Raw genomic sequence first — 8,253 nt, 5'->3', positions numbered from 1 at the left:
TATATAAAGGGATATATATGTATAAGAGCTTATGACTGAGGAAGAATCATCGCTTCTTCTTCAAAGGGGGGGGATGAGAACCTGGAACCATGGATCCGCACGCATTCGTTCAGCTGTTTTGTAGAACAACAGGAAGTGTTTGTGTCTACGCCCCCTGGCTCTCCCCCAGGCACACGGCCTCACAATCCTCCTGGTAGAGGAAGCGGTTGGCGTTTCCCTCGCAGCCGCCGTAGACGAAGGGTCTGCAGGCCCGGCCGTTGAAGTACCAGCGCAGGGTGTAGCGCCCGCAGCTGCCTTCCTCCATGGGCAGCAAGCACGCGTCTGCCGGAGCTGCAGAACACACACACACACGCATGAGGAGTGTGTCACATGTAAACCGCACACACTATGGTAAAGGGGCGTTGCAGGCATAAGAGGAGCAGAAGCAGTGAGGAGTGAGAGGCATGCAGGAGGAGGATTAACCCTTCACAGTACGGGAGCTGGTTACCTTCCCTCTCTTCCCCCTCCACTCTCCTCTTGGACCTGACTGATCTGGGCTTGAATGGTTTGAGAGACGGAACTCTGAGCTCCTTCTTTGCCTCCACTTTGGCTGCTCTTTGAACAACAACGGATTTGTTTGGTGGACTTTTGTCTGTTTTCTGAGGTACAGCCTCACCTGTCAACACACACACACACAGACACACACAGACACACACAGACAAACAATCGGACAAAGCTGTCAAGAAACGATTACAGAGGCATGTTAAGTGGAAACAGAACAAAAGCAGAAACTGATTAATGTGATTAATGTCAAGATAAAGACTAAACTAGGAACATCAAAGGTGACAGGCTGAGGGAGGTGTGTGTGTGTGTGCTCGGAGCAAGCAGCGTGAGGAGTGTGCTCAGCCAAGTCATAATGCCATGAAATGAGCAGAACTTGGGCATGACATCTTAAGCTTATGAGAAAAGAACATATATATTAGAGATGTGTCGTTCTCATGAGAGTAACATCCCAAATGACTGAATATTTATGGACTCTGCAGGAGAACAGGGAGAGCAGTAAGTAGGTGAGGAAGTGTCCCAGTCGTGTCCAGGCACAAAAATGGTTCTGTTCAGTTTGGATGAGGACACTAAAAATGTTTGATTTGCACCAAAATTGACAATAAAAGGCTAAAAATACCTCAATGGAACTCTTTGTGTATTGAACTGTGAACTTTACTTGGAACATTTTATTTTTCAGCACAAACATTTCTGTGATTCTTTTCCAGTATTGGACACCTTTTCGTTTTTAGATCCATATCCTACACATGATGCTCATTTCACAACATTTAGGGCTCGGGCGCTCGGTGCTACTTCCCTACACTGCGGCTGGACACACACGGGCGCCCGCTGCGTTCGCGGCAGCACGGTACCTTGACTCCGGTTGGCAGGGGGAGCGAAGTAGAGCAGCTCGTCCTGCGGCTCGTCGTACGCCTCGATGGAGTAGATGTGCTCGTAGTCTGGGTCATTGGTATTCATCACCACACGCAGCTCACGGCCTGAAGACAGAAACCCCCCCCACCTCCACTGTGAACCTCCAATCTTCAGGTAGGATGAAGGTTTTCAACTCTATTAACTCACTGCACAGGCAGCCTCTATACAGCACAGGCAGCTGCAGACATCTTAGTAACCAGTACTTCTTCTATAGTATCTCTCTGGATCAGAACACACAGTATATCTGTCAGACATCACACACAAATGGAGTCCTCTGTTTTCTTGAGGAGAAAACCACCCAGCGTTCAGAGTTCTCCATACACAGCACTGACTGAGATAAACCTGTTAGGGACAGACAGACAGACCGAGAGACAGACAGGCGGCGTGATGGATGGATAGTCACACTCACCCGGCTCACCCTTCACGACCAGCGAGGGATCTGCGAGAGGCTTGAGCCTGAGCTGGGACCGAGTGTCTGGGGCTACACCTGAGAAGAGGACCGGATAGGACAGGGAAGAACGGAATCGTGACACCAGGGCAAGAAGAGGGGGAGGGTGGGGCCGGGTAAGTGTTACATATCATGAAGGGAAGGGGGGGAGGAAAGGCGGACCAGAAATGGCAAATAAAAGTCAGAAGGACAGAACTTTCTAGAGGTAAAACACTGAGACACGTTCAGACTGAAAGCACCACCACATTACGCAGCGTTCCAACATTCAAAACAGCAAGTTTTTGCAAGAACGGTCAACATTTCCATGAAGTCAAATGGGACGTACACACCAAACCCTGTGTGTGTGTCTACGTCTTAATCACCAAATAGATCAGCTGACCAAAGGTGCATTCTCCCAAAAACTTGCATATTCCTTCAATAAAGGGACTCAAGTTTTTCAAACCAGAGTCCAAACGCTTCGACTACAGACGAGAGATCAAACCTGCTTTGGACCGTAACACCGAGAGAAACACGTCGACGTGACAATACATGTGGTTTGGTTCGCTCTCATGCTGCATAACGCTGCATACTTATTGACCGGCTGCCTCCTCAGCACTTGTCTCATACTTCACTGATGAACAGCTCGGACAGCAAACACATCACAAAGAAGTTTTGCGGGGGGAAAATGTGCAACTAAAGAGTTTCTCTGACATGCAAAAGTCACGTGAAAGCAACTACAGTAAAGACACTGAAAACTGTGTGTTATCCTGTGTGTGTGTGAGAGTTTAAAGAATTACACATTTCTTTAAACTGCACACAAATGTTAATAAAGGAGAAAAAGCAGGAGTAGAATCCAGGAGGCGGAGGTTTGACTGCAGAGCCTATAGCAGCATATGTGGCGGCCCGTCCTGCTGTGACTCATGCTCCATCACAGCCCTTCTGTCCAACCTTCCCCTCTCTGCTGCAGTCCGATGGCTCACTCACCTCCACACGCTGAGGATCAGGCAGATGGACAGGAAGAAAACAAAAAGAGAATAATAAAGGTCAGCTGAAAGAGTCACCGCAGCACTCTACTTCTCCACAGCTCCTCATTGTTTTTTCCTATTGTACTTTCGTAAGAGTTTGGCTCAGACTATGACTCATGTGCTTTGATTATCATGCCAGGCAGTTTCCTTGTGGGCGAAACACTCACCGCAGTGCTGTCGCATCTCCGATCGAACGTAGTCTCTGACCTCGTCCTCCTGGGTTTCGGAATGAAGACGGGGGAAAAATGAGCAGGACGCACTTGTAAACATGACCCCAATATGAAATCTGTCTGTGTGTGAGTGTGTGTGTATGTGTGTGTGGGGGGGCACTTATGGTGGCAGCATTTTGGGATTGAGCCCTGCAGTAAGGATGAAGCACTGACCGTCATGCCTGGCTCTCCTCTGTCTCCCTTGGCTCCATCTGGGCCCATCTCTCCCTGCAACATGGACAGGTATCGGTACACACAACCCGCAGAGAGGCTCGCGGCGTTTTTAATTCAGTGGACTCACACCGAGGCGGAGCATAGAGACACAGTTCAAAGTCAAACTGCAACAAGTAAAGATCAACTTCACTTTGAGTTCCTAAACTAAAATCCAATCAAGTTCAAACCCTGAAAGTCTAAACAACACCGTCCACATCTATGCCTGTGAAATCAAAGCTTGATTTGCTTGACATCTGAACATTCTATGGCATAATGATGATTAATGTGAAAAAGGTCAAGGAGTGACTCAGTGGGATAGAAGGGAGAAATGGTATTCAGGTGTTTCCCTTTGGATTACAGACGATCTCCATCTCAGTAAGAAAGCAACCATGAAGCAAAGACAAAGACGTGTGCGACTCTAACCAGCTCTCCTCTGTCTCCGGGGATGCCAGGGACACCACGGGGGCCCACCATGGCGGGACCGATGGGCCCTCTCTCACCCTGACACGGAGAGAGAAACCACATGGTCAATGTAAAGGACGACACAGGCACAAGTACGGTGAACATAATGAACAGATCGGACTGTGATATTAGCTGGGATCAAGACAAGGTAAGGACACACACCTTCTGTCCCTGAAGCCCTTCAGGGCCTTTAGCACCAGGCGGTCCTAGAGGGCCAGTCAGGCCAGAGGGCCCGTCGGATCCTCTGGGACCAGGAGGACCGGGGATACCAGAAGGACCCTGTAAGAGGCACAACAATCATTTTTATTCTTTTCTATTAATTCTGCATCTTAATGAGGTATTTAATTGCCTCCTGTAGCTGTGAGGACTGATTGATGGAAGGTCGGGCACTCACCCTCTCCCCCTTTTCTCCCTGAGCGCCTTTAGGTCCTGCAAGTCCATCAAAGCCGCGCTCACCCTACACAAACAAGGACAGGTGCTTACACTTTACATTACGAGTATGTTAATACGGCATAATGGAGAGTTTGATTAATGATATACAACACGTACCTTAGGGCCGACCAGGCCCTCCTTCCCTGGGATCCCAGGGACCCCAGAAGGTCCAAGTTCCCCCTGGAGAAGAGAAAAAGACACACAGGCTGACTCCTGCTCACACAGAGGCATCAGAGGATTGCAGTAATACTCATTTTGTGTTGCTTTCTTATTTACCAGTTCTCCTTTTCTCCCTGGGAGCCCTGGCCGCCCATGAATCCCTCCATCGCCCTGGACGCAGAAAAGCCCGAAATGCAGTCAAACAGCAGAAGCATGGCACTCTCACATGCTGGCTGATTTATTAATTCACTTCTTATGATGCAACAAGAAGAAACTGCACACGCATCCATTAAAGCATTCTATGTGATGACATCATACGCATCAGTCAGGATTCCATGTGATCAATATGTTGTGGATGTTAACAGATTTAAGCCAAAACAACAATTACAATTCCCAGCAGAGACACATTTCAAACTCTATTAAAATGACATATCATGCAGTTTCCTCCTCCTCCTCCTCCTCCTCTTCTTTCTACCAAGACTCATTTTCTCACCTTCTCGCCTTTGGGTCCATCGCCTCCACAAGCCCCCTTGGGTCCTTGGTAACCCTGGGAACACATAAGTGGCAGGAAGGATGGAAGGAAGGAAGGAAGGAAGTCAAAAATAACAAATAGTGTTAAACCTGCTTGATGGAGAGAGAAAGAGAGAGAGCCTGCATCCGTTCTTTCAACACACACACACACACACACACACAAACACACAGGTGCACACACACACACACAGCTTGTGCGTCATCTATATCTGTCACTTGTGTGCTTCCCTTAATGACACCGGCTACCAGGAAGTGCAGAGCAGCAAATGGATGTTGCAGATGTGATGAAACAGGAGGAAATGGGCGAGTTCAGGGAGTCACCGGCTAATTTTTATCTCCACGGAAACGCACGTGTGGCAGCAGAATGGCCTCTTCCCAGGTATAAATGAGGATAATGTCGGGGTGAAAGCAGACATTTTGCATCGATGTTTCACCGCCGTTTGTATTAATCCTCTGCAATTGCCTCTCATTTCCCAGGCTGTTATTGAGTTGTGCGTTATCTTCCCACCCCTCAAACATCGCCTCAAGGTTAGAACTTCACTTTGGCTGCATGGAGCAAACACACACTGGGTTTAATACACACACACACACACACCTTGGATCCTCTTAGTCCAGGAACGCCAACCTCTCCTTTGTCCCCTTGACGCCCTGGTACACCATCCTTTCCCGACAGACCCTTTAAGAAGAAGAGTAAGACATCATCTGCTGCTCCTTTCACTGTAAACACCTGACACACACACACACACACACACACACACACACGCCTGAAGAAAAGAAGGTATGAAACACAGACCGATTCCCCGGGGACTCCATGTTGGCCCGCCTCTCCCTGCAACAGCCAGACAGAGTGACAGTGATTCGATCGGCGACGTAATTACAGAAGGTGAATACTGCATGTGCCTGTGTTTGTGTATTGATTGCGACGCTGCGACGGTCGCAGTCGCCACAGTCAGTGTCAACGTGCAGGGGGGGGGGGGGCCACTTGCCTTCTGTCCACCTGGGCCGCGGGCACCATGGAATCCAGTGGATCCACGCTCCCCAGGCTCTCCCCTCAGACCCTGGGATCACAAATCACCATCATGACAACAAACTAGATCCATGTTTCTGCTTGTTTTCCTGTGTTAATGCTTAATAACCAATGATCTCATCGCATTTGACCTTGACCACCATATTAAACTCACCAGCTCCCCTGCGGGGCCCTCTTGACCTTTGACCCCCTTGTCTCCCTGCACACCTTTGGGCCCTCTGTCACCCTGAAAACGCAGAGACGGGGGTTAAGTCCAAATCTAAACAACGGGGACGCTACGGTGATGAACAGAGCGACACATCCAGGTGTTGGCTGACCTGTTCTCCTTTGTTGCCTCGTTCCCCAGCAGGTCCTCCCACCAGCACAGTGTCCCCCTGCCAGAGAAAGTGCCGCCGTTAGCATTTGGCTCGGAACCAAATTCAAAACATTAAGGAGATTACATAGTGAGCGCACACACACACACTAACACACACGCACACACACACACACACACTGTTTCACCTTGTTACCTTATCTTAAGCCCTGTCACTAGTTTCAGAGCTTGTCCATTACTGCTCTCGGTGTGTGTTTGTGTGTGTGTGTGTGTGTGTGTGTGTGTGTGTGTGTGTGAGAGAGAGTAAAATTCTCCCGAAACGACCTTTAGCAAATCAACCAGCAGTGATACAATTAACATTTTCCTCTTACTGTGACATATTCTCTTTCCACAGAATATGCGTGCAGGCGAGAGCAGCCTGTGTGTGTGTGTGTGTCTGTGTGTGTGTGTGTGTGTGAGTGTGAGTGAGAGAGATAGGGGGGTTAGAGCCTATTAGACATTAAAATGCATATACCTTCTCTCCTTTGTCACCTTGTGGCCCCGATTCTCCCTGGAAAAAAATTGAAAGCAAGACATTTCATTCATCCGTGTCAATTTAATTCACTGCTTTACATGAGCAGAACACTCAGGGGACGCAGGCAGCATGATGAGACAGAAAATGACTTCACCTTGTCTCCACGAATACCACGGTTCCCCGGGGGACCCTGTTGGACACACACACGCACACACAGATACACACATATATATCACATCATACATGTCTCCACAGCATGTCTTTGAACACAGAGCCAGGTTTGACAGCCTATTTACCAGCGACCCTCGCTCTCCATCCAAGCCACCGCGGCCGTCTTCACCCTGAGGCACGACACACAAGAAACACACACCAATTTACACGACAATTCACATTAAAACACAATTTAATATGGTATAGACATGTAGTGGAGGTCATACTCTGGATCCTGGCTCTCCTCTCTCTCCTCTGGGCCCTGGGACTCCCAACCCAACCTCGCCCTGGGTAAAGCAATCATATATACGCTCTTATAAGGTGCATTAGTGTACAGAACAGTGCAGTGATGTGAGCAGGCAGAGATGATCAGTGTGTTTGCTCTCATAGTTACCTTGTCCCCTTTGCTGCCGTCGGCACCAGGAGAACCCTGGGAAACAAGACTTTCATCATCATTTATAGAAACGTACTTAATATAATGGACCAGATCTAAATACAAACAATCTCATATCTGGCAAAAGTCTAAATCCCGACACAGGAAAGGCAGCAGCCAAACTAAGAGCATAAATCTCATCATGGGAGGTTTACGAGTCGCCTAAGAGCGGCCCAGCAGGAACAAAAGTCAAACTCACACACTGAAGCCCGTTGCAGTAAATCTACAGAGCAGTAAGAATCAGGCTGCCCACTTACCGCCTGTCCCAGAGGTCCAGGAGGACCAGGAGCACCAAGGTTCCCCGCTCGGCCTTGGAAGCCTTGGAGACCCTGAAAACCCAACAAAGATTGAGAATCAAGACACGCGGAATAAAGTTCAACCAGTATGACATACAGACGGGTGAAGTGAGGATTCTACAAACCCGTTCCCCCGGCGGTCCTGGAGGGCCGTGTTGACCGAGTTCTCCTCTCGGACCAGCCAGGCCAGCATCGCCCGGTTTGCCTTGTAACCCTGGAGGACCTGCTGGACCGGGAAGGCCTGGATCCCCCTGAGATTAGAGCAGCAGATTTCTTGTCAGAGGCATATTACAAAATACAAACACGCGTATCCATCCAACACGCCCGCCGCTGCTGCTGCCGCTCACCTTCAAACCCTGAGGCCCCACTTGACCCGGAGGTCCTGCCAATCCAATGCCTTTTTCTCCCTGCAAGGCAAATCACACCTCGTTGCTTTGCTTCCAACTCCAGGGCTGCAGAGGAATTAATAACGTGGAATAGCAAACATCCAGCTTACCTTATCTCCTTTTGATCCGTGTGGTCCTCGTGCCCCCTGAATGTAGAAACAGAG

At 49.1% G+C, this 8,253-nt stretch overlaps 2 protein-coding genes across 3 annotated transcripts in view; both read right to left on the bottom strand.

Moving 5' to 3' along the window:
- The window catches only part of LOC142996348 (kappaPI-actitoxin-Avd3c), a 3,202-nt gene extending 1,243 nt beyond the window's left edge, over window positions 1-1,959 (bottom strand). Inside the window, exons 1-4 of one of the 2 annotated variants that reach the window (XM_076147318.1) lie at window positions 1,862-1,958; window positions 1,392-1,517; window positions 488-655; window positions 1-330 (exon numbers count right to left, since the gene is read on the bottom strand). The exon at window positions 1-330 is cut by the window's left edge and continues 1,243 nt beyond it. In XM_076147318.1, coding sequence (XP_076003433.1) covers window positions 146-330; window positions 488-655; window positions 1,392-1,497 — 459 coding nt within the window. In that variant the 5' untranslated portion in view covers window positions 1,498-1,517; window positions 1,862-1,958 and the 3' untranslated portion in view covers window positions 1-145. Of the gene's footprint in view, window positions 331-487; window positions 656-1,391; window positions 1,518-1,861 lie in introns of both variants that reach the window. The other variant, XM_076147319.1, reaches the window with a different exon arrangement.
- Window positions 1,960-2,192: 233 nt separating this feature from the next.
- Window positions 2,193-8,253, bottom strand: part of col7a1 (collagen, type VII, alpha 1) — a 43,181-nt gene continuing 37,120 nt past the window's right edge. The window contains exons 92-114 of the mRNA XM_076147320.1: window positions 8,200-8,235; window positions 8,051-8,110; window positions 7,829-7,954; window positions 7,665-7,736; window positions 7,369-7,404; window positions 7,202-7,261; window positions 7,061-7,105; window positions 6,919-6,954; window positions 6,765-6,800; window positions 6,255-6,311; window positions 6,092-6,163; window positions 5,893-5,968; window positions 5,704-5,735; window positions 5,506-5,586; window positions 4,873-4,926; window positions 4,497-4,550; window positions 4,338-4,400; window positions 4,183-4,245; window positions 3,951-4,067; window positions 3,750-3,827; window positions 3,288-3,341; window positions 3,072-3,120; window positions 2,193-2,872 (exon numbers count right to left, since the gene is read on the bottom strand). Coding sequence (XP_076003435.1) covers window positions 2,856-2,872; window positions 3,072-3,120; window positions 3,288-3,341; window positions 3,750-3,827; window positions 3,951-4,067; window positions 4,183-4,245; window positions 4,338-4,400; window positions 4,497-4,550; window positions 4,873-4,926; window positions 5,506-5,586; window positions 5,704-5,735; window positions 5,893-5,968; window positions 6,092-6,163; window positions 6,255-6,311; window positions 6,765-6,800; window positions 6,919-6,954; window positions 7,061-7,105; window positions 7,202-7,261; window positions 7,369-7,404; window positions 7,665-7,736; window positions 7,829-7,954; window positions 8,051-8,110; window positions 8,200-8,235 — 1,374 coding nt within the window. The 3' untranslated portion in view covers window positions 2,193-2,855. The remainder of the gene's footprint in view (window positions 2,873-3,071; window positions 3,121-3,287; window positions 3,342-3,749; window positions 3,828-3,950; window positions 4,068-4,182; window positions 4,246-4,337; window positions 4,401-4,496; window positions 4,551-4,872; window positions 4,927-5,505; window positions 5,587-5,703; window positions 5,736-5,892; window positions 5,969-6,091; window positions 6,164-6,254; window positions 6,312-6,764; window positions 6,801-6,918; window positions 6,955-7,060; window positions 7,106-7,201; window positions 7,262-7,368; window positions 7,405-7,664; window positions 7,737-7,828; window positions 7,955-8,050; window positions 8,111-8,199; window positions 8,236-8,253) is intronic.

The sequence above is a fragment of the Genypterus blacodes genome, unplaced genomic scaffold (genome assembly GCF_046128005.1).
Source record: "Genypterus blacodes isolate CSIRO-AG114 ecotype Tasmania unplaced genomic scaffold, CSIRO-AGI_Gbla_v1 ptg000037l_1, whole genome shotgun sequence".
NCBI lineage: Eukaryota > Metazoa > Chordata > Actinopteri > Ophidiiformes > Ophidiidae > Genypterus > Genypterus blacodes.
Note: the sequence above shows the minus strand (reverse complement) of the source record. Positions and strands in the feature narration are given on the sequence as shown.